The sequence below is a fragment of the Grampus griseus genome, assembly GCF_964374135.1.
Source record: "Grampus griseus genome assembly, chromosome: 5".
Lineage (NCBI taxonomy): Eukaryota > Metazoa > Chordata > Mammalia > Artiodactyla > Delphinidae > Grampus > Grampus griseus.
In genome coordinates this window covers 91,256,521-91,282,938 of record NC_138998.1, presented here as the reverse complement: position 1 = coordinate 91,282,938, position 26,418 = coordinate 91,256,521, and the positions used below count along the sequence as shown (strand labels likewise).

At 36.8% G+C, this 26,418-nt stretch overlaps 1 protein-coding gene across 1 annotated transcript in view; it reads right to left on the bottom strand.

Annotated features, from left to right (window-relative positions):
* CBLB (Cbl proto-oncogene B) overlaps positions 1 to 26,418 on the bottom strand; it is a 217,033-nt gene that overhangs the window by 54,175 nt on the left and 136,440 nt on the right. The window contains exons 9-11 of the mRNA XM_082654577.1: positions 19,072 to 19,275; positions 3,394 to 3,579; positions 1,485 to 1,850 (exon numbers count right to left, since the gene is read on the bottom strand). Coding sequence (XP_082510703.1) covers positions 1,485 to 1,850; positions 3,394 to 3,579; positions 19,072 to 19,275 — 756 coding nt within the window. The remainder of the gene's footprint in view (positions 1 to 1,484; positions 1,851 to 3,393; positions 3,580 to 19,071; positions 19,276 to 26,418) is intronic.

The following is a 26,418-nucleotide window of genomic DNA, read 5'->3' as shown; positions in this document are numbered from 1 at the left end:
CTGAAACAAGAGGTCTTCAGTGAATTGCCCAAGATAATTATTATATTTTAAGTATTTCTAAGTCCATTCAGGAAATAAATTGTAATATGTTGCTAAGATATAACCATTCATGTCGGAGCTCTTCTGAACACTCTCCTTAAGGCAAGTGTGATCATGTATGAATGAAAAGTAATAGAGACTAAAGGGAAGAAAAAATCACTGGAAAAAAAAAAGGCAGGTCCTTCTGATCAAGATTCTAAGTTGTAGAAACATACTTTTGAAGATAAGCTCTCCATTTTCAGAGAACATTACAAAAATGCTTTTATAAGTGCCTTCTCTTCCATTTACATCACCTTTGCATGACCTTGAAGAAAACCTTTACAGATCTTCATATTTATAATAGATGAAAGCCTGCAGGTACCAACAAGGCACTAACATAGAGTTACGGCAAACCACCACGACTCTTCCCCTGTGTTTTGAATGCCTGAGTAGACAATTTTGACTCTTGCTATCCTGGCTACCCTAGAATATCACGAATAATTAAATCTTATACAGAGTTTTCCTTCACACATGTGCACGCATGTGTGTACACACATACAGGAATTTAGTACATTAGTCATTCTTCACAGTTCTTTGTTTCTTGATTAACTCACCAACTACAAACTATTATTTTGAAGGAATAGTCTACTCCCCTAAAATAACAACTTAAGATCAAGAGAGATGGGAACACTTAAACATTACAGTCTTCAAAAGAGGCAAAGCCTCCTTCAGCTGAAGGAAGATGGTGATGATCTGATCTGAGTCAAAAATATCGTGGACACAAATACCAGAAAACATTACAGAACAGCTCTGCCAGGGGCCCACTGAGGGTTCGAAACTCAATGATTTCTGCTGCTGCCTCTTAGGTTCCCTGTATGCTTAAATTCTTTTCTGTACATATAAATGACAGTGGTAATATCCTTCATGTTAGAACTCAACATGTGTGACACTCTTTCAGTTTTATAGAGAAAGACCTTGCTTTCCAACAATGAACTGGACCTGGTATTTTTATGTATGTGAGAAGTTCATTCTACCTGGCTGCCTAAGGTGTGCTGTCCCAGGCAACAATAACTCCAATGACTGATTGATGATATGCTATAACCATACAACTTTCTTTTCAAATTAGATAGAAGTAGGAGAGTTAAATAAAAAAAGACTGCTGATTCTCCCATTGACAACATTAATAGGAAAAAAATTTGCAGATGAAATAAGGGAAGGTGAACTAAATCTCTGGCAAATTGTCTGGTGTCTTCATATGAAAATTAAATCATTACTTAGAGCCTTCTTCCTGACTTCTGTTAGGTTCAAATTTTAATGAGCTTCTGATTATTTACAATTTGCAGATAATTAAAGACCTGCAGGGAAGTGTCACACTAGGCGAAAAAAACACCACTCAACCTTTTATACTACCTCTTATCAGAAGACTATAAGCAGATTATTTAGCTTCAGCTTTGAGTATTTCTTACCTTGGCTCCTTCTAAAGGCAAATCATGGCGTCTGTGTTTCCGCATAAGCACTGGGTCAGAGCCCATTCTACTGTGCCTTCCATTTACATTTGAACTCGCTGTGATTCCAGGCTTTGGAGAGGCATCCCCTAGGAGGCGACATCCCACTGACTGATTAGTCCCAAGCACATCCCGAGGACACCAGGCTTCCAGAGGCATCGGCTGGTCTCTGGAAGGCACACTTTCCATGTGAAGGAAGTGACGACTCAGTCTATTGTCAGGGGGGATTGGGGGAGGTCTCTCAGGTGGAGGAGGAGGAGGGTCTCTTAAGGGAGGTGGTGGTGCTGGGAGTGGTTTGTCTTGTTTTCTCACCATGCAAGGAGAAGACTAAAGAAACACAAGAGGAAAAACATTAAAAGAGGTTCCATGCACTGAAATGACTTCCAGACTAGTATACTATTGCTTTTGTTTTCTAAGTCATAGTAGGGCTTTATTAGATTCCTGTGCCATCGTTTAATGAGTTTATTTTATCACCAACTAATGAAAGTTTAAAATATTAATGAAAAACTCAAATATATTAAGATTTCTTTGTAGAAAATGAACACGTAAACTCAAATGTTAGGATTATAAGGACTACAGGGAAATGTAGCAGAATATCAAAATTATATGGTGATTTTGACTGGTTGACATTAAAATAATAATGTCATTAATTATTTTATTTGCACGTTTCTGTGATTTAGGAGAAACAGCAGAAACCATCAAAGTTGTTGTTGTTTTACTTTTTAAAAGAGCACCTTGATTTGTAATATCTTTGGAAGACTGAAAATGTTGGTTTTGTTATTTTTGTGTTCACCTCTATAATACAGAGCAAGTGACAAGGGGGAAATGTGCTCCAGTTCTTTAACAGTTATTACCAGAATAGTGAAAATTCGCAAATAATAGAGCAGCATTATTTACAGACCTTACTTGAGTTTTATGGATCTTAAAAAAAAAAAATCAGTCTGATTCTTATGTGGAAATACAAAGGTATAAGCTCCTGAACTGAATCTATGTGACTTTCACAGTTTTTATTTTCATTTACATAGTTCATCTGATGAATGATTTGTCCTTTTATTGTTTGAAAATATTAGCAAAAAAATGTGTGTTTACATAATTCTGACTAAATAACATCCTAAAAAGTCTTAATATGATCTTAAAACCATGTTAATTATAATGTAGAAAAGTCTAATACCATTAAAATACTGTGCTTCCAAATAGTTTTAGACCGTAACACATATTACCGCATGGGATTAATATTTAAAATCTTATATTTAATAAAGCAAAATATTCCCTTTTCAAATTTGGAAAAAAATCTGCACAGAACTAAAACTGTGGGCTTAGATGTACAGATAGAATTATGTCTTTAATATTAAACAGTAATGCAATTAGTTTGCAAATACTGTAATTCTTTGTAATTAATTCCTTCAGGTGTAAAAGGTACATATAATTCCCTCTTCTGAGTCACCCTGAAACTTGGGTGATAATCTATCACATCTTAAGCCCTATGCAAATATACTCTCATAACATTTTTCTTGTCAAGACACTATGAAAATGGGTGTAAAATATCATTTAATAAGAGCATGCAATTTATTTTAATACATGTAATGACCTTTTAAATCCATTTTACAGAATAACTATACTTACTCTGCTGTTTATTTTAGCAAATCAGGGGGCTGTTACAGACATGTGCCCTCTCTGAATAATTATGTAACTTTTATAGCAATAAAGCAAGGAATATGATAGTGGACTCACTATAAACAAAATGAGAGACCCATCAAAGTTGTTCATAAACAAGAGCATAAGAAGTATGAGTAACGGAATTTTAAAAACCTGAGCAATCAATAATCATCACATAAAATTATTATCTATGTTTCTAATAAAATTGATTTACCTTTGGTGAACCAGTTGGGCTGCCACAGGGAGACCGAACTACGCCTTTCTGAATTAGATCCAGGCGAGGAGGCACTGGTGGCAGGCTTAAATGTGGGATCTGGAGAGGGTCTGGATGTGGCTTTCTTCGCTGTGCAAGGGGAGAGGATCCCGGTGATGTGACTGGGGAATTCTGCCTGTCAGTGCACTAGAATATAAAAAGAGAATGATGTTTATTTGAGGTGTAAAGTACATACCTTTCAGTTCTTAAGACATTTGGTTTTGAGAATGTATCTGCCATTGCACATCTGTTAAAATAAACTCACTTAGTTTACTCTGATTAATAGATGGAAGGAGCTCACATTGTCCCTCAAGAGCAGTATTATGTAAAGAATAAGTGGATTAGTTTCTCCTACATATTGTAGAAAGGGTCTAGGAAAAAACCAGCAAAAGGGTAGTTTAAAAACAATCAAGGGCTTCCCTGGTGGCACAGTGGTTGAGAGTCCGCCTGCCGATGCAGGGGACAGGGGTTCGTGCCCCAGTCCGGGAGGATCCCACATGCCGCGGAGCGGCTGGGCCCCTGAGCCATGGCCGCTGAGCCTGCGTGTCCAGAGCCTGTGCTCCGCACGGGAGAGGCCACAACAGTGAGAGGCCCGCGTACCACAAAAACAACAACAACAACAACAACAAAAAACCAATCAAATGCAGGCATTCTTCTAGAAACCTGTCTACATTTTATGAGAAACATGCAATGCAGTAACGCACATTGCTCTTGGTTATCTGTATTATAGAATTTTCTTAGGTCTTTGGGTTTATAGTACATTCTAGAACTTAGAAATCATTTTGTTTCGTATAAAATACGCATCCAGTGCATAATCTACTTTCCTATAAACCAATTAAATCAGACAAGGATTTTTAAAAATTTGTGTATTTAAAATAAACAGGTTTAAGACCAGATATTTTCCCCCAAGCCTTCACATGGAAAATAAATCCTCAAGTTAAATGTTCTTCTTTAAAAACAATTAAATCTAGGAAAGTCTGTACTTCTAAAACTCTGATAGATTTCTATGCTATTACAGGGTTTCCATGTTATCTGGTAGATAAAAGAGCACCAAAAAGCCATCAACAAGTACTTTGATTTGTACGTATGTGTGTAACCCTTTCTGTTTCAGAAGTGTGTGTGTGTGTGTGTGTGTGTGTGTGTGTATGTGTGTGTGTGTGTGTGTGTTTGACATAACCTGATTCCTATTTGATATAAAAGCCATCCTAATTAACCAGATAGCCTCACTAGGATAACAATATTCTGTTCTGGAATATCAAGCAGTTTCCTTCTCAAGGCTAAGTTACTACCTACCTCTTTGGAGACCTAGGCTTAATTTTTATACCTACTACATTAATCTAGCATGCTTTGATATTCATCTATTTCCTAGTGCTAGTATTTATAAGGAGCTTTAAACTTGTTTTTAAGCCATTTCCCCCTAACATTACTTACCTTTGTAAGAGTAGTCAATGTCAACTGACAATTTAATTTCAATTCTAGCAATAGTGAGAAAGATTTAGCCATTCTGTCCTTAACTGAGATGTGATAATAAATTTGTGTTCATGTCCACACTTAGTTACATCATGGAAGGTCTTTTTTTTCCTAATTTACTAAAATTGTGGTTTGTCTGATGTTTTTCTCATGATTAGACTAGCATTGTGTGTTTTTGGAAGGAAGGCCATGTTGGTAAAGTAACACTTTAACCACATCACATCAAGGGTCTACACTATCAATGGGATTCATCACTGTTGATGTTGACCTTGATTACCTGGCTGAGGCATTGATTGTCAAGGCTTCTACACTACAAAGCTACTTACTTTTTCTCCCATTTTCCTTACTGTACTCTTTGCCAGGAAGTTACCATGTGCAGCCCACACTGAAGGAGTGGGGACTTATGCTTCCCCTGGTAAAGGCTTTTTAAAAATAAATTTGAGTGTCTAAGCAGAAGCTTCTAGACCATACCTCAGGTATACTGGAATACTGCCATGACATTGCTAGACTGTCAATTCTTTGTCTCTCTCAACAGATGCCAAATAACTTAAAATAGGTCAATAAATTCAGATGCACTTTCACATGTAAATTTTAAGACCCCTTTCTTATTAATTTCATGATTCTTTTTTATATCTCTTACCTACTTAATTGAAGGGGAAAAAGCAGAAACTGTAGAGTCATAAGCTGATTTTCATGCAGCCAGTATTCATAATAAAATAACATGACTTTTACCCCAAAAGTCATGGAGCCTCACGTGGTCATGAATTTGAACCTTACGGAGTAATACCAATCCAAAAATGATCACGAACAGAATAGAAAAAACTCCTCGTGTCAAACTAAGTGCATCACAGTTCGTAGCAATCAGATCAGGAGATGTCACAGGACATCTAATTCACCAAATTCCCATTAAGGGTAAGTTACATTCTCTGAGAACTAGAAAAAATGTTACCTGATAAAAATCCTTTATTGATCTGGTTATTATTCTTTACAAAAAAAGACTCAAGAAGCAAAGCTATCCACATGGTTCCTATCCTGTAAAGAAATAATTTTTACATAGATATACAGAGAATACATAGCACTTCATTGTTTCAGTTACTTGCAGAGAAATTTTTCACTGCTTGTTGCATTTACTGCAAAGACCTATGCTCCTCCAAGCACTTTTCTTCCACAACTACCTGCCTGCTTCCCTAATTACCTGGAACAGGAAGGAGAATCCTGACAGATCCAGCAGCCCACCATCATCATTAGAACTTGACTTCTGGTTTAACTACTAATTTAATATTTAAGCAGTTACCATATTCCTAGTGTGTTTAAATAATGGGATGGACTTGATTTGAAGTGGGTGAACTGTTAAGATATTGAAAGGGTATATTGAAAACCTTTGGACAGACATCCAAACAACTGTGTGTGCTGCAGAAGTAACCCTGAACTTCTAGTTACCTCCAGACAAGCATACTCTCTACAGCTTTGTGAATGTAATCTGAAGCAGAACTTGCTTAAGAAAATTCATAATCCGCCTGCCAATGCAGGGGACACGGGTTCGAGCCCTGGTCCGGGAAGATCCCACATGCCACAGAGCTATAAGCCCATGCGCCACAACTACTGAGCCTGCGCTGTAGAGCCCGTGAGCCACAACTACTGAAGCCCGTGTGCCTAGAGCCCGTGCTCCGAAACAAGAGAAGCCACCGCAATGAGAAGCCTGCGCACCGCAACAGAGTAGTCCTGCTCGCCGCAACTAGAGAAAGCCCACGCACAGCAACGAAGACCCAATGCAGCCAAAAATAAAATAAATAAAAAATATTTAAAAAAGAACAATTCATATTGCATTCTCAAGGTGATTTTATACTACCCTCCCGAAAGACTAATTCATTTTGAAGCATTACAGTAACTGTAAGTTGGCTTAGTCAGAAGGATTTTATGGAGAATAGGTGAAGAGTATGTGAAGAAACAAAAAATATTTTATCTTTATTATGTGGTCTAAATTCACCATAGCTTATTCACTTTCCAGAGTTCTCCTAAATTATAGTAAAATCCCCATGTAAGAGTAGATAATTTAACAGTGCCCTTTAGATAATAATGCATTTTTCTTTGCTGAAGCCTTTTTGTTGTCTCTGAGAACAATTCTGCAACTAGAATATTGAAACTTTGCATTAACTTTCATTGCTGGTAAAATGCAAATGCTAACTGTGAACATTTGTAAACATTTTTAGTAGATGGTCACATTAAAGGTCACTTTTAATTTATTTGAGTAATCACCAATTATATTTTTTCCCTTCCTATTTGAAAGTCTAAGGAGAAGAGAAGTCTCACACAATGCTTCACATGCCCACTCATGTTATGTTCTTTGTCCCATTATCTACCATATTCTTTTATTTACCCTTCATTGATTTGAAAGAGCTCTTTATATATCATGATAGTGAACCCCTATCTTTTTCATTTGTGGGGAATAATTTTTTCTCAGTTTGTCTTCACTACTGCTCTTCTGGTTTTAATCTTCTAGAGAATAAATACAATTAATTAGTATAATAAAAAGGCATATTAATCAAGGGATTCTTAAAAGGATCATATGCTTTTTGCCACTGCATTACATGAAATCCTTTCTTTGTCACTCCTTCATCTCTGTCTGTCCACTCTATTAGATTAGGACAAGGAAATGGAAAGCTAAGAAAAGATTACCTAGGAAAGCATAGGAAGCAGAAACTAGGATGTGGACACAGAATTAACTTTACAGAATTTATTGCACAATATAAAGAAAATCATTTATATAGCGGTAACTGCAAGAACTGGGAAGGATGGAATCATAGTTTCAAGTTATAGGATAGCTGATCTGAATAATTCCTTTATCTTGATTTTAGGTAATTCTCACTTTTTTCTAGTATTACACTTGCTCTCAGAACTTCAGAATATATGATCTTTTTTCGTTTCCGCACCTTTCAAAATACAAAAGCTGGGCGCCTTGATTCCTGCCTGTATTATCATCACACCAGCTTATCTGTCTAACTAACAATTTCTCTTAACTTCTTTAATGCTGGTTGTTGATAAGTAAGTTCAACAGGCTGAAATCCTGGTGCTCTAGAAATTTAAAGACCACATTTGATTCTTTTATGTCTACATATTCCCCAATTTTTCCAAACCCTTTGCTTCATGAAATGAATAAATGCTATTCTTTATTTTTTCTGACAAAATTTACAGAATTCTTTAGCACTTAGAATAGGAGGCGAATGACTACCATAAGGAATAGAGAAATCTGAATTTGCAATTTTAACAGAAAATCCTGAGAGAAAAGGCCCAAGAAGTAAGTAGTCAAAAGCTCATCTCAGCATGCTCCGCAATTACCAATAATAATCAGGGACTCATTCTATTTTAGTCACTCTTCATTTTATCCATACCTTTTAAAGAGCGATTTTATAACAGCCTTAATAGGATCCATTATTATGGAAATGGAAAAACATTTGGTAAGAAACTTCAAACCCTGCCAGGCTATTATTAAAAACAGGACAAGAGAAAACCTCTCCAATTACTAATAAGATGAGAGTTCTGACAATCCCAGAGATAATCAAAGTCAATTTTATAATATTTCTAAGAAGATTTTTACTTAATGAATTTTCATATCTGAACAAGGTAGATACATGTATTATAAGGATGATGAAAAGGACGACATTTCTCTAAATGCGTGAAAATTAATGAAGGACATCGATAAAACTTTTATCACATAAAATATATTCTAAGTAAAACATTCTAATAAAATAGAATTAAAATAAAATATTCTAATATTTTGCTGCTACTAACTATCCTCTTGGTTCTTCTTCTGCTCATATCCATTTGTGAACATAACAAAATCAAAAGACTTTAAAATAATATCCTATGCAGAATATTATTCAGAAGGTATCCATTACAGAGCCATTTACATGTACACATATTCATGTGTAATTTGTAATATAAGTATAAATGATTTATGTTGTCTATTTTGGAGTACTGTACCATTGTTCCCTTTTAGATAACAAATGCTTATATGAGGAACATGGTGTAAGAGTAGTACAATCATTTCATACTTATCCACAGTCACACTTCAAGAAGTCTCAATATGTAGGAATTTAGGGAGAAGCTTGGAATGAAAAAGAAAAGTTCTCCCAACTTAATCTACAGATTGAATGCAATCCTAATTAAAATCCCAGCAAGTTATTTTTTAGATATGGTCAAACTGATTCTAAAGTTTAGATGGAGACAAAAGACCCAGAATAGCCAAAAGGATAGTTAAGGAGAAGAACAAAGTTGGAAGACGGACACTACTTGACTTCAAGACCTACTATAAAGCTATACTAATCAAGATTCTGTGGTTTTGGCAGAAGAATAGACATATAATACATCAATGGAACAGAAATAGATCCCCCAAAATATAGTCAACTGATCTTTTGACAAAGGAGCAAAGGTACACAATGTAGTAAAGACAGTCTTCTCAACAAATGGTGCTGAAGAACTGGACATCCACATGCAAAAAAAAATAATCTAGACACAGACGTTATACCCTTCACAAAATTAACTCAAAATGGACCACAAACCTAAATGTAAAATGCATAATTATAAAACGCCTAGAAGATAATATAGGAGAAATCTAAAAAGCGACCACCAAATACAAGGTCTTCTAGATACAACACCAAAGGTGCCATCCATGAAAGAAATACTGGGCAAGCTGGACATCATTAAAATGAGAAATTCCTGGTCTGTGAAAGAAACTATCAAGAGAATAACAAAAATACAAGCCACAGACTAGAAGAAAATCTTTGGAAAATACACATATGAGAAAGAACTGTTCTCTAAAATATAAAAAGAACTCTTAAAATTCAACAATAAGAAAACAATCAGATTTTAAAATGAGCCGAAGACCTTATCAGATACCTCACTAAAGATATACAGATGGAAAATCAATATATGAAAAGATGCTGCATATCATGTGTCATCAAGAAAATGTAAATTAAAACGAGATACCATTATACACCTTTTTGAATGGCCAAAATCCAGATCACTGACAACATCAAATGCTAATGAGGATGTGGAACAACAGAAACTCTTATTCATTGCTGGTGGGAATGCAAAATGCTACTGCCACTCTGGAAGAGTTTGGTGGTTTCTTACAAAACTAAACATACTCTTAACATACAATACAGCAATCATGCTCTTTGGTGTTTACCTAAACAGCTGAAAACTTATGTTCACACAAAAAACTGCACACAGATGTTTATAACTGTTTTATTAACAACTGCCAAAACTCGTAAGCAACCAAGATGTCCTTCAGTAGGTGAATGGATAATAAATAAACTGTGGCACATCCAGACAATGGAATATTATTAGTGCTAAAAAGAAATGAGCTATCAAGTCAAGAAAAGACATGGAGGAACCTGAATGCATATTCCAAAGTGAAAGAAGCCAGTCTTAGAAGGCTGCATACTGTATGATTCCAACTATAGGACATTCTGGAAAAGGCAAAACTATGGAGAGAGTAAAAAGATCAATGGCTGCTGGGGGTTTTGGTGGGGGAGATGAATAGGCAGAACACAGAGGATGTTTAGGGCGGTGAAAATACTCTGCGTGATACTGTACATGTCACTATACATTTGTGCAAACCCACGAATGTACCACACCAAAAGTGAACCCTACTGTAAACTATGGACTTTAGACAATAATGATGTGTCAATGTAGGTTCATCAATTACGACAAATGTATCAGTCTGGTGGGGGATGTTGATGATGGGGAGGCTACACGTGTGTGGAGGCAGGGGGTGCATGAGAAATCTCTGTACATTCCCCTCAATTTTTTCTGTGAACCTAAAACTGCTCTAACAGTCCTAGAAAACAAAACCAAAAAACCAACCAACCAAAAATAAAAAAAGAAAAGTCATCTCAATGGAAAAATTCTGCTGTATTTCTCCCTCTAGGAACAGTAACAAGGAATAAGCACCTTGCTAGCTTACTAAGAATATGGATATTAACTTTGTGTGTAAACTGAGGTTCATTATTTTAAATTATTATTATTGCTGACATTCCACTAATAACTTTGGTAAAATTTTTAGATACTACAAATTCAAAGCAATGAAGAGAAGGAAAATGGTTAGAAACTTACATACGGAGTAAGAGCTGACTGGAGTAAGAGCTCTCTTTGAGGTTTGACAGGGAGGTGGTCAATAAAACTGCAATAGGGTCTACTTTAAAGAACTGCAAACAGCCTCGCAAGTAGAATAACCCCAAGGGCCCTCTCCATTAAAATGTTAAACATTATTAGCTACATAGAGCTATACTGCTTTTCCCTGAAGTACCTTTTATAAGAGGGACATAATCTCCTAGCCTGTGACCAGCCTCTATAAACCCTGAAATTTCTTTTGAAGTTTCATATTTTACTTTAAACATTTATATGAGTTTTGCATTCTAATCCAAATATATATGTGATTTTAATTCAAAGTTATGTTTCCCCTGTCTGCATGCAAACTCCCCTTAAATTTTTTTTTTTTTTTTGGCGGTACGCGGGCCTCTCACTGTTGTGGTCTCTCCCGTTGCGGAGCACAGGCTCCGGACACGCAGGCTCAGTGGCCATGGCTCACGGGCCCAGCCGCTCCGCGGCATGGGGGATCCTCCCGGACCGGGGCACGAACCCGTCTCCCCTGCATCGGCAGGCGGACTCTCAACCACTGCGCCGCCAGGGAAGCCCTGCCCTTAAATCTTGTAGCAAAACGTAAACCTGAAGAAGTATGTCACATTGATTATAGTGGCTTCTTATGCCCTTTGGTTCATTCAGCCGCATAACCAATTTTGAGAAGTCAGGGAAGAGTGACATATAATTTAGAAATATTTCCATAAAAATGGCTGAGAAACAAGAACATCCTGGGAATTAAGGGAATTATCTTTAGCCACTGAAAAATGCCCTCATGTGAAAGCCCTGTTGCTGGCAAAATACCAGTTACAGTAGCTTTGAACGATAAGCAATTGCTATTTAGTTACTTAGGTTCTTCACCCTACTTTAGAGAATATATACTTAATCATTTTTTAAATTAATTTTTATTGGAGTATAGTTGATATACATATATCCACTCTGTTTTAGATTCTTCTCCCATATAGGTCATTTACAGAGTATTGATTAGAGTTCCCTGTACTTAATCATTTTAATTTACTTATGTAGAAAATAAGCTTATCTAAATTACATAGTCCTTAAAATAATATGCCAGCAGACATGCTGGCAATGTTGCATTTTCTCTGAGTTTTAAATCTATAAGATAGTTGTACAGTAAATTTAATGTGGTCATGTAATGTAATCATAATTATGTATACATTAATACAGTAAAGAAATACAACCAATTCTTGCCAAACCAATCCAGTTGTGGTGTCTATTTCTTCCTAAACAATGACAGGTAATAGTACCTAAAAGAAAAAAATACTTCCATAGACACCTCAAAAATACTGATATTTAATTCTCAGAAGCAGAGCAATATTGTAGGAGTCTTAAATAACACTATATAAAAATAATGCTAATAACAACTGATACTTAACATTTACTATGTACCAGCACTGTTCCAATGGCTTTACATTCATTAACTCATTTAACCTCAACTCTCAGAGGTAGGGTTTCACAGACAAGGTCACTGAGGCACAGAGAGTTAAATAACCAATGCAGGCACATAGATACTAAGTAGCAAAACTAGAACACGAACTCAGGTTGCTGGACTCTGGGGACCATAGCTCTCTGAAGAATAGTACAGTTAAGAACAGTGTCACCACTGATCATTCAATGAAAAAAAAGAAAAACAAAACTTTCTCAATGGCATATAACATAGGTCAGGCACTATGCAAGTCTCTGAGGAAGAGCAAGGCCCACCATGAGCTCACAGTCTACACCACAGGAGGCCAACCCAAAACTAAGTACAAGAGTTCAAGTGCTAGCTTCTCCTAAACTACTACATATTCAAATTCAAAAGGAATATGTGACAGTGTCTTCAAGGTCCCCTATATCAGGGGTCCCCAACCCCTGGGCCGCAGACCGGTACCAGTCCGTGGCCTGTTAGGAACCGGACCCCACAGCAGGACATGAGCAGTGGGCGAGCGAGTGAAGCTTCATCTGTCACTCCCCATCGCTCGCATTACCACCTGAACCATGACCGTCCCTGGCCCCGGTCCGTGGAAAAATTGTCTTCCACGAAACCGGTCCCTGGTGCCAAAAAGGTTGGGGACTGCTGCCCTATATCATCACATTGCACTTGGACAAGGTAGTTTTTTTTTTTGATATTCACGTACTAATATAGAAAATGCTACTATTCTGCATGATTTAAGAAAATCAGTAAACAAAATGCAATTAAATGGCAAACAATGAACCTGTGACTTTGGATTGCTCAGTCATCCATGACTCTGCCCGTGTTGCACAGCGGGAGAGGTGAGGACCGTTGACATGTGGTCCGAATAATTCTTCTTAGGTGGGACTGTCCCACGGTTGCAGGATGTTTTGCATCTCTGACCCCATCCACTAAATATCAGTGGTTCCCTCGACCCTTCAGTCACTGTGCCAACAAAATATGTCCCCACATATTTCTGAATACCCTCAGGAGGTAGAACTGCCCATACTTGAGAACCATGTTCTACATTTCAAATGCCTTGTTATTTTCGAACTTCACTTTTGTTGTAGATTTTGTCCTTACTGCTCCAGCATGTACTTGAGCCCTGCGGTTGGAATCTAAGTCACGTTAAAAAGGTAACAGTCGCCTAAGAACACTGCAAAAACACTGTGATCTATACACATGAATTCCTTCCTCAGGATCAGGAGCACTATGGATCCTTTCTTCACACATTATTAGGAAAAGCAAGAATTAGATGATATATTGTTTTCAATCAGCAATATGTATTTTAATTGGTGATGGCAGCATTAGGAGAATGTATAAAAAAAGATAAAGGAAGGGGCTTCCCTGGTGGCGCAGTGGTTGAGAGTCCGCCTGCCGATGCAGGGGATGCGGGTTCGTGCCCCGGTCCGGGAAGATCCCACATGCCACGGAGCGGCTGGGCCCGTGAGCCATGGCCGCTGAGCCTGTGCGTCCGGAGCCTGTGCTCCGCAACGGGAGAGGCCACAACAGTGAGAGGCCCGTGTACCGAAAAAAAAAAAAAAGATAAAGGAAGAATAATTCCTTTGACCTCTGGTCACACCTGTTTTTCCTCTTATATGGTCATTCATTAAAATTTTAAATATTGTTTTAAGAAAATATAATGTTTAAGAGCAAAGGAATTAATCTCAGTTCATCACTAGGTCAGCCTGTCAACATATCTTGTATCAAATCTTCATTTGTTTGTAATTTATGTGTTTCATGAATAACATTTTCTATCAAAGTAATTGCTAAGGAACTGCTGAGATTCTGTACACCTTTGGCAAAATGAAACAAAATTCTGAATAGCAATAGACATGTTTTCTTAGCTTTGATCTGACTGAAGTCAAAGAGAAGGATGTGATCTTATTGATCACACCCTGGACTTCCTCTAAGGGCTCACTCAAATCCAATTATCCTAGCAATTCTGACAGCTTGAGAACTCAGGCAATGGTACAATTTCAAGCAAAACCTGCAACACCTTCTAGTGAAACTCATAAAATAGCCTATACCTAGAAAGGCAACCAATACACTGTATTATAGATGTATAGGTTCTATTTGCTTCTGTATGATTAGCATTACTAAATAAACTTATAAAACAAACAATAAAACTATATTCTATATGTTCAGTATGCTACTATTTATAAACTCCAGCTGCAGGACATCACCATGGCAACAGGAATATACAAACAGCTCAGTTCTCTATGCTATGATGGAAGCATTACTAATTTAAAGAATGCAATATGCTTAAGACAGACAGAAACAATTTCACAATATAGTCATCAACCTGCTCATAAAAGAGGAGAAAGATAGAGATGAGTATTTGACATGGCAGATAAAAGAAAACTGATTCCTTTTGCTGGACCATGACTGACAGTCACTCGTGGAGTTGAGAGAATGAAATGTTTTTAAAATGAATGAATGAATGAGGCAACAGAATCACTGAAAAAAACAGAATGGAAGAAAATCAGGTAGAAGAGCTACTGTGTCAAAGTGATCTGTGATATTTGTTCATAGCCTCATCTATAAGACAGAACTGAATAGAATCTATAATTTGGTATTTTGTAACAGATATACTCAGTCTTCAGATTGGAATGAAAAAGATGCACAAAATCAGGCCACTGCCCTCACAGACCATGTGAACATGCATGTGCATTTGTTATTTCACTTAATAAATGCTAGGTACCAAGAAACACAAAGATAAATAAGATATTGGCACTGGCCTTAAGAATTAATAGTCTAATGGAGAAGACAGTCCTCTAAATGAAACGTAACAATTTAGTGTAACTCCTGAAGTAGAAGTACCTATAAAGTATTATGGGAGCATAATACCATAGCAATGTTTTTCCCAATTATTCAGAAAGAATTGATGCTTGTATCTACAGTAAAATTTAGGTTTTATTGAAAGTTAAGTGGCAGTGATTTACAAAATATTATAAAATTCACAATCTGTTTAGAATTGTCTAGAGGCAGATCAGTGCACATAAATACATTTAACTGAAATATGATTCCTCAACTTAAATGATTACAGGTTCTTTAAATTTCTCCAATCTCTAACTGTCATAAGAAAGTATGGAAATGACACTGACTCGAGTGAAAGCTCTGTTAAATGACACTGCTGACTGCTGGGACAATGATGTCTGAGAGCAGCACCAGCCTTCTCCTTTTTGGGTAAACTAAAGGGAAGATCGTTGTCAAAACCTCTCAGCTCCCTCAAAAAAAAGCTCACCAGTGTGCCGGAGGGAACACAACATGCATGGTTTGAGAGTGCGTGAAAGATCAGGGAAAACCACCAGTCACCTTTGAATGTCGTGTGTTCATTTTATGTTACCAGGGATTCCCTTCAATTGTCAGCGCTACTACTGAAGCAAAGCTCAAGCTTCAACTTAAGTCAGTGGAAATCAGGCTGAAACTGCAACCTTTCCCAAACTCATATAGAGTAAACTCCATTTTCCCCAAAGCAGTAAGGTGTACCAAGTTCTTGAAAGAATTACTCTTAAGGCCCGGCTCCCCGTCCCCTGACAGCAATCACTGAAGGAAGAAAGCCCATTTAGTAAAGAAAATTGAAATGCCTTTTTCCTAGCTGTAAAACATTACCACCTCATTCACTGGAACTACCTGAGTTGTTGTATGTTTCTCAGATACTTTTCTGTCATTCCCTATTATCCATGCATTCAATAAGCATTCTTTAAATGCTTTAAGGTGCCCTAGACCTGAGGACTGAAATGTTTTTCTTCAAGGGCCAGATAGTAAATATTTAAGGCTTTGCAAGCCAAGATGCAAAATCAAGGGAATTATGTAGGTACTTAAAAAATCAGTTAAATATATAACCATTTAAAATGTAAAATTATCATTAGCTCACAGAAAAACAAAAACAGGGCACAGATGGCTGATTTTAGTGCTAGATCACAGTCAAATATTCAGACCAAGCTAAGACCATTAGGTTACTAAATTAAAAGAAAAGTTTTTTTGCAACAAAACCTAGCTGCTTCTAGTAAGAACCTGCAGGAATGATCTAACGCTCTGTCCAATATAATTATCTACTGGATATTAGTTATTTCTATTATATCTATCTATACTAGATATTTCAATACCTACAGAAAATGTTCCACATCTGTACAGTTCAACAGGGTAGCCACTAGACACAAGGGGCTGTTGAGCATTTCAAATATGTTGAATGGACTAAAGAACAGAATTTTAAAATTTTATTAAATCTTAGTTATTTAAAATTTACATTTAAATAGCCACATACAGCTTGTATATGGAAAAACAGATGTAATAGTTTTTTTATATCTCGATTAGCAGGGCCTAATTGAATTTGCTTGGGTTTTTGGTGACCAATTAGGGCATAAATATCTTTACAGGTTAATACCAACAGATCACAGTTCAAATTGTTCTTAACTTCTGGTTAACATCTCATTGGGAGTTGGTAACTATTCGTGATGTACATTATATTACAGAACTGAAAAGACCTTCAGAGAACACAGACTCGTACTCTATGAAGTACAATGTGTGCAGCATGTTCCAAAGAGGGCAAAAGAGGTGTATTGCATGACGGCTCATAACTACAGTTTTGAAGTTAGGAAAAAAGCCCCAGTTCTGCTTTAGAGTAGTACTGGGATCTTAGGCAAGTTATTTTACCTCTTTCTTCTTCAGTTTCCTCCATTGTAAAACAGGACAGTAACAGGAGCTTCTCTGCTGGATTGGTGGCATGATTACATGAGATCAAGGACTAAGAACACAGAACAGTGCCAGCTCACTGAAATCATAAATGTTACTACTTTATTAAAATAATGTTATATGACAAGTATTTGGGGATACAGTCCACAATCTGACTTGGTAGAAACCATTTCATCACTCAGCATGTAAGGAAGCTACATATGCAGTGTTGGATATATCACTGTTATTTTTATCCAGCAGACACAACTTTGAATTCTGGCTTTACAACCTCCTAATGTAGCCATGTCACATGACTAGTCTGAGCCTCATTTCCTTATCTGAAAATGAGAAGAATATTTACCTCTTCAAGTTGAGAGAATAAAATGTGAGAGTTTTGCTCATATACATATTAATGTTGGTTACTGATTGAGTTCATCTTAAAATCAAGTCTCAATTCCCTGCTTCAATTTGAGATTTTTTTTTTCTTGTTCATCCTTTAGGGTTACTGAGGGATAACTACTTCCTTTCTTCCATCTCTTGGGCCAAAGGGATCACAAACTTCAAAAGTAAAAACTGAATGTAGCTGTCAGCATTAGAGGCTAGAATCGAGAGTGGTTTCTCTTGAGAGAAACTATGACTATGAGAGTTAAATTATGACATTTATGAAAAACCAATGAGATGAATAATAAAAATCACCCCAGACCAAAGTAGAATTTGAGAGTAGCCATGTTGGTGGTATTAATATATCTCCATATGTAGAAATTTGTTATTTAAAAATCCTAAGGATAAGTACCTGGTGAGCATGGAACACTGGAACACAGAAGATGCAGGAGGCCAAGAAGTAAATTTTGACACAGCCGTAAAGAATGGGTAACCCCCAAATCACCTCATCTGTTTCCTGCACCAAGTGTTTCCCTACCACAGAGATGGACGCATATGGCAAATACAATCTTCTGCCATTACACTTTATCATCGTTCCACCTAGATGGCAAATAGGCTGCATGTTACCTGCCAAATCCTAATGAATTGCAGTGGGGGTTCTATAAGGCTGTGCAGGCCACGTCTGAACTCAGCAGGAATGAGAACCATGATTGATTAGCCATGCCTGCCATCAGAAGGAAGGGGGGGCATCTTCATACTGTGTGTGCAGATGCTTTCATAACACTCACTGCCATTTCTCTGATTTTAGGAGCAAAAAACTTCTGAGCGTAATCTGAATTTCATGTATCTTTTTGTACAGAGAACAGCCTGATAGCTTAGAGTCCAGCTCTCTTGATCATTATGTTTCTGGTTTGTTAATTACTCAATTGGCATTCTGGTTCATTGAGTAGTCTCTTGTGGGCTTGGTTGCATAAACTCCAACTGGGCAGCAGCATCCATTCCCAGTGAACTGACAAAGTTAATTTTCTGAGTCTGCAATATTGATAAGCAAACCCCAGACTATGGTAAATTCATAAAGGTAAATCTTATGTGACCTCTTAATAGCCAAACAGAAGGCTGGCTTTCCTGATATGAAGAATAACTATCAGACACTTCTTTTAGACTTCAACAAAGACTATTTTTCATCAGTTTCATCACTGTTAATTTTAATAATTTTCTTTCTTAAATTTTTCTTTACAGATGTGCTATTGCCAGTCTCAGATGATGTTTTTCTCTATACGAAAGCTCTCACCATCTCTCATTTTGGAGTTTAAAACCAGCGAAAGCACTCTGATTAGTCTAGTTCTTTCTCAGCCTATGATTCCATCAGCCTTTCAACATTAGTTATATCTTCACCTTTCTTTTGATTCCAGAATCTTTCTTTCCCAAACCCACACTCCGTCATACCCAACTTGCGACAGCATCACTTCTTTTTCATGTCCACACAACAACTGAAAAAATCCTATATTTTCTAGTTTTACCTTTCGAACATTTGCCAACCGATTCATCATCAAGGACTCCTCTCGGTCATCATCGTCATCCAAGTCCAGCATCGGCATTCCGAAGGGGTCGATGATGCTACAGCACCTGGAACCTTCATCTCTTGGATCAAAGGGGTCCACGATTATGGGCTCCGTTCCTTTTATTTCGCAGCGACAGAAGGGGCAGCCCTGGCCATCTGACTCCTGAACAAACACAAAAATTGTGCTGATTGGTCTTTGTTCAAATAAAACACTACTGAGAGGGGCCAAAGTTCTACTATAAAAAGAAGTTGCAAAAAATAGGTTTTCAGGTAGGCAGTGGGGGTGGAGGAAGATCTGCCTTGAAGGTGGTAGAGTAGAACGGGGAACCAACAAAATATATGTTCAGTATTTAAAATTTCAAATTTTTTAAGAAAAATTTCTTTACAAAAACCTTTGATTTAGGATAAATCAAAGTTAGGAGCTTAACTTTATTTTACTGAATGTTCATTTATAATTTTAATGTATCAAAACTTTAGAGTCCTGCAGAAAACTGGAAATTAAATGTCCCTCTTTACCAAAAGGCACCAGTGCTAATTAAACATTCTATAAAAAGGACATTTTGATAAAAATTCATTATAAATAAAGTAATAGTATCAATTAGAACAATCCATTTCAAAATCAATTCTGGAAAAGTTCCTGTGCACATAACTATGGCTACATATTTCCATTTTAATTGCCTAGGTCTTTTAAAGCCTTGGTTTATAAGCAATCAGTGGGAAAAAATAAGTTTATTTTCAGAAATCATCATCTGTCCTGAGGGCCTGTCATTCTGACACAGCTCATATGGAATGTAACAATATGTGAGATATCAAGTTTTGCACCTCATCTTGCTTTCAAACTAGATACTGCAAAGGGATTTGTGCAAATACTTTTGGGCCAGAAATTCATTTACTGGTAATTACTGAAGTTTTCTGAAAATCTCCCAATTCTATTTCTCAAAAACTAACTACATTAAGAATTCACAGTTGGGAGGGAAACAGGACAAGACTGTTTTCTTGCCCTGCAGATAATGCTGACTTTTAGAGATAGATGGTATGTGACATTCACCACCATATTTTTGTTTCTCCATTATACCCTGACTTTACTAGTATGTTATTTTAAAAAATTATAAAACTTATAAGATCATTTTAAGGCAGAAATCGCATGACGGCATCATTTTTAGAGATGAGACTATGAATGAAAAGAGCTAACATCTTTAAAGAAACCATTCAGTACTTAAGATTGTCCCATGCACTTGGTACGACGGGAACGTGGTGATCTACCTGCCCTCCAGTGACACTCTGATCAGTGGTGGAGTAACACTCTCCTTTCACTGGACAATTACTTAGCATACACTCTGTGGCAGATTCTGTGGTACGTAGTTTATTCTTTCCCAAGCATCACTCTGATTAACAAACTGAACATCTCCTTTGCCAAACAAATTGTCAAAACAAGAAAAACAAATGCTTTCTGGATTGGTTAATGAAAAGAAACTGCAACAATTCCTTATTCATCGACTGCTACATAATTTGGGAAAGAAACTTGGAATGGTAAAATAGTTGAACTAAGGTGGTATGAAGAGATACAGACAGGCTAGTACAAAATCCCTTGATGTTTACTGCCACGTGTGCTCAAGTCTGGTGAGTTTCAAGGCAACTCAAGTATTTGCTCCATCATTTTACAGATGATAAAACTGATACTTAATTCTCCCATCTTACACTGATATTTTCTAACACAGTAGCAAATATTTAAGGAAAGCTAAACCTTTCTCCTATCTTTGATAACAAGAACATTAAATGTAAGTACATTTTCAATATAGGTTGTCATCCACGTAAAATCCCCTTATTATAAAAGTCAAAATGGACCCATACTGTGTGTATGCAGTGAATTTTCCTATGGATCTACATAAGATAATTTCAAACAGATAGTTTTAATATATAAGAGCAAGATGAGAAAGAACCAATGTACCCTGCATCTTTAATGCATGAAGAATGGAAAGTGGTATTCATGGCCCTAAGCAGAGCAATACAAAGCTATAGTAATTATAACAGTATGGAACTGGCACAAAAAGAGACACAGATCAATGGAACAGAATAGAGAGCCTAGAAATGAACCCAAGGATATACGGTCAATTAATTTACAACAAAGGAGCCAAGAATATACAATGGGGAAAGGACAGTCTCTTCAATAAATGGTGTTGGGAAAATTAGACAACCACATGGCAATAAATAAATAAATAAATAAATAAACTGGACCATTATCTTACACCATACACAAACATTAGCTTAAAATGGATTAAAGACTTGAAAGTAAGAACTGAAACCATAAAACTTCTAGAAGAAAATATAGGCGGTAAGCTCCTTGACATAGGTCTTGGCAACATTTTTTGAACCTGACACCAAAATCAAAAGCAACAAAAGCAAAAATAAACAAGTGGGATTATATCAAACTAAAAAGTTTCTGCATAGCAAAGGAAACCATCAACAAAATGAAAAGACAACCTGCTGAATGGGAGAAAATACTTCCAAATCATAGACCTGATAACAGGCCAATATCCAAAATACATAAAGAACTCAGACAACTCAACAGCAAAAACAAAAACAAAATAACAATCTGATTAAAAAATGGACAGATCTGAAGAGACATTTTTCCAAAGATACATATATGGCAAACAGTTACATAAAAAGATGTTCAACATCACTAATTATCAGGGAAATGCAAATCAAAACCAAAGTGAAATATCACCTCATACCTATTAGAATGCCTATTATCAAAAAGACTAGAAATAACAAGTGTTGGTGAGGATGTGGACAAAGAAGACCCTTGTGTACTGTTGGTGGGTATGTAAATTGGTGCAGGCAGTATGGAAAACAGTACGGAGGTTCCTCAAAAAATTAAAAAGAACTACCATACAATCCAGGAATTCCACTTCTGGATATTTACCTGAAGAAAATGAAAACACTAATTAGAAAAGATATATGCACACCCCCATGTTCACTGCAGCATTATTTCCAGTAGCCAAGATATGGAAACAACCTAAGTGTCCATCAGTGGATAAATGGATAAAAAATTGTGGTACATATATACAATGGAATATTATTCAGCCATAAAAAAGAATGAAATCTTGCCATTTGCCACAACATGGATGGACCTCAAGGGCATTATGTAAGTGAAATAAGGCAGAGAAAGACAGATAGATACCATATGATCTCTCTTACATGTGCAATCTAAAAATTAACTCAAAACAAAAATAAGTTCAGATACAGAGAACAGATTGGTGGTTGCCAGAGGTGGGGGAGTGGGTGGTAGGAGAAATGGGTGTACAGTTTTTTTCTTTAGTTTTAGTAAGCTGAATGCCACTAAGTAAAAAATTAAAATATAAAAGAGCTGATGTTCCCTGTGTCTTTAATGCATGAAGGATGGAAAGCTGTACTCTGGGCCCTAAGTAGACACTTCATGCATTTATACATTTTTTTAAAATTATTACATAAATTTTCAAACATAAACAAAAGCAGAGAAAAAAGTGTAATGAATCTGCATGTACCTATCTCCCAACTTCAACAATTATCAATTCACACCCAATTTTTTTTTGAATTTTATTTATTTTTTTATACAGCAGGTTATTAGTTATCCATTTTATACATATTAGTGTATATATGTCAATCCCAATCTCCCAATTCATCACACTGCCCCCGCCAATTCACACCCAATCTTGTTTCAGCTATATGTTTACTTGTTCCCTCCGCCCCTGGATAATTTTGAAGTACATCCTACACATTACATAAATTCATCTGTAAACGTTTTAGTATGTGTACCTAAAAACCAGAAAATCTTTTAAGACCTAAGTATAATACAGTTATCATAACTACAATTAATCTATTCAATCGAAATAATTACAAGTCATATTATTTTTGAGTACAGTGGCTAGAATGCATAAGCAACTGTATTCCCCTTCAAAGACTTCCTTAGAACCTCCAGGGTCAGTTTGCATGTTGTTTGGTTAAGGGTAACTTCTGGTTTATGTGATCTATTTCCTGATAAGGGGTAACTGAAAAGACTGTGTTTGGAAAGGGAAGGAGGTGAAAGGCAATAATAGCATCTTGATGGTACAAGAAAAAGACTGGGAACGGTTCATCTAAAACTGAATTTAGGTTTTTCGCCATCTCTCCTACCTTAAAGTTTAATGCTATACAAATTACTGATGTGAGAGTAGCTGCTTTATGAGTATATGTCACAAAATATATTTTCTGTTAAGCTTTATCTTTGTTGAGCATTTACATTACTTACTAGGATCAAAATCCAGCTGCAATGTACTTCCATTCTGATTTGCAAACATAGATCACACAACATGCCTCCTCTAATATGACTTCACCCACCACTTTCTCTGTAAACTATTGTCATATGCAAATTAAGTTTGACCATATTGTCAAATTTGGTACTCATAATCTCAAATTTTGGTGCTGTTTTGGTACTCCACCTCATTTCTGTCAGATAGTTGATTAAACACATATGAAGAATGTCTTCGATAGATACCTAACTCTTCAGGATTGTGCCTCAATAATTAAAATAATGTTTCTGTCAATATACACTTAACGCAAGATCACAGAACATATGTTAATGAAGAAGAAGGACCAATACATAATTCCTTCTCTAGTCCCCAACATATTCACATTCTGAGAAAGTTAAGAGGAAGTACTTGGACTCCATCTGTTCTAATTCACTCAGTAGACTTCACTTCCTCAAATAAATCCTCCCAAACCAAATGAGACAGAAGTTATCAGTGCGTTCTACACCATCTGAAACTTAACTATGTAATATGCTCATGATAAAACTACTCAGACTCATTTGGCAACCATAAATACTGCAAGTTAATGATATTAAATATAACTTTAGGTAACCTGAGAACAAATTAATATTGACAGAGAAATAGAAAAAAAAAATTAAGTTCCCCCCAAAATTCCCATTCCCCAATAACACCCTATGTAAAAATCCAAATAAATATTGTCACTATCATCTCATCATCATCATCATCATCATGTATCAGTCACCTTCCATAGTATTTCTGTTTAAAAGTTGTCCAGATCAATATTATCTCTTAAATACTTTTTTAATGTTTTAAAAGATAAACATCATATATAGTACAATTTCTTTTGCTCCCAAGATGATTAATTATTTGAAGGCACACTTTAAGTTCAATCATTTCATGCCTTCCCACAAATACAATATAAATGGAGGGCCCTAGAGAATACATAAGACTTCATGAGTCTCATATACTCATTTCATGAGTATATTTTTACTATATGTGTGTTTCCCATCTCAGTAACTTCTAATGTACATTACCTTGCTATACTTCACACAAATTTGAAGTTACCATAAATCTCTTTTTCTAAACATGAAACAATTATAGATAAATAACTAGATAGATACATATACACATACATATACTGAGAGTAGCTTGGGTCCATACTAAGCATTTTCAGAGCACAATATATCCCACAAAAACTTAGTAAATTCTTGCTATAAAGAATGAATGATGATGGTTAATAGTGATCTTAGAATAAGTAACAGAGAGAGAGATCTTTGGTTTTGATGTTCTTTTATGGTGGGCAAGGGAAGACGACATTGACAAATTTAGACTCTTCTAGTTTTAATTTGGAAGGACCATGAAAACAGTGAATCAGGAAAGAAGCATAAACATTCTTAATCTGGAAGCTTCGATTGGAATCCTATACCCACCAATTGCAGCTGTGTGACACTGGGTAAGCCATTTCATCTTCTTTGTAGGGTATAATGAGAGAATGCACATTTTAAGGGATATCTTAAAGATAAAGTGAGATAAATTAATTCAAAGCCTTCCAAAGTGCTACTTAAATTCCAGTTGGTATAATTACTACAAAAACAGTCTCAAGAACAAAGAAAAGAAGTAAGATAGCTGAGGAAACATAGCCCTTACACGACTCTCAAAGTGAAAGAGGAGCTCCAACACTTTATCACATTTATACAAAAAGACATAACATATAATCAAGGACAAATACTAATTTATAACATTCTTAAAGGCAAATATTTTTTTATTTGTAGTACTAAGGTTATGAAGCTTCACTGAGGCTAGAAATTTAAAGGCTGGTTGCTTTTGAAAACAGATATATTAAGATTACTTCTTAGTGCCTTGAATGCGATTCTTTGAGCTGGCTTCTCACCTCTCTTAGACAGTTACACATTTCTTCCCCAGTCATGCTCTCTAAATATGGTACACCTATAAATCTCTTTAATCACATGTCATATTAAAATCCGAGCTTATTAATTTTCATCTGCTGACTTTTTGCTAAGTATTTTGAATACTCCAATATCTTTCCTTTAAATTATTTTGAAAAAATATGCAGGAGGAATAATCAGAGGAAAATTAACTTTGCTTTTAATTGAATTTGAAAGTCCTTGGCAATAATTCAAACAAAGGCTGCATATCCAATTGGCATATGTGTATCCATTTTTATTTTGGAAGAAAGATTTGAAGAACACAGTTTAGAGTCTGTATGCAGCAGATATTTTCTAGATTCCTGGAAAGAAAGAACAAAAACAGTTCCTTACTTTACACCTTATGTGATCACCCTGCAATATCACTGATGCATAATATTTATTACAGAAAAGGAGACATGGAGGAAGTAAAGAAGAACATGGGACTTCCGGGAAGATGGCGAAAGAGTAAGACGCGGAGATCACGTTCCTCCCCACAGATACACCAGAAATACATCTACGCGTGGAACAACTCCTACAGAGCATCTACTGAACGCTGGCAGAAGACCTCAGACCTCCCAAAAGGCAAGAAACCCCCCACGTACCTGGGTAGGGCAAAAGAAAAAACTAAACAGAGACAAAAGGATAGGGACGGGTCCTGCACCAGCGGGAGAGAGCTGTGAAGGAGGAAAAGTGTCCACACACTAGGAAGCCCCTTCGCGGGTGGAGACTTCGGGAGGCGGAGTGGGGGAGCTTGGGAGCCGCGGAGGAGAGCACAGCAACAGGGGTGCGGAGGACAAAGCGGACAGATTCCAGCGCAGAGGATCGGGCCGACCGGAACTCGCCAGCCGAGAGGCTTGTCTGCTCGCCCGCCGGGGCGGGCGGGACTGGGAGCTGAGGCTCCGGCTTTTGTCGGAGCGCCGGGAGAGGACTGAGGTTGGCGGCGTGAACACAGCCTGCGGGGCGTTGGTGCACCGCGGCTGGCCGGGAGAGAGTCCGGGGAGAAGTCTGGAATTGCCGAAGAGGCAAGAGACTTTTACGTCCCTCTTTGTTTCCTGGTGCACGAGGACAGGGGATTAAGAACGCTGCTTGAGA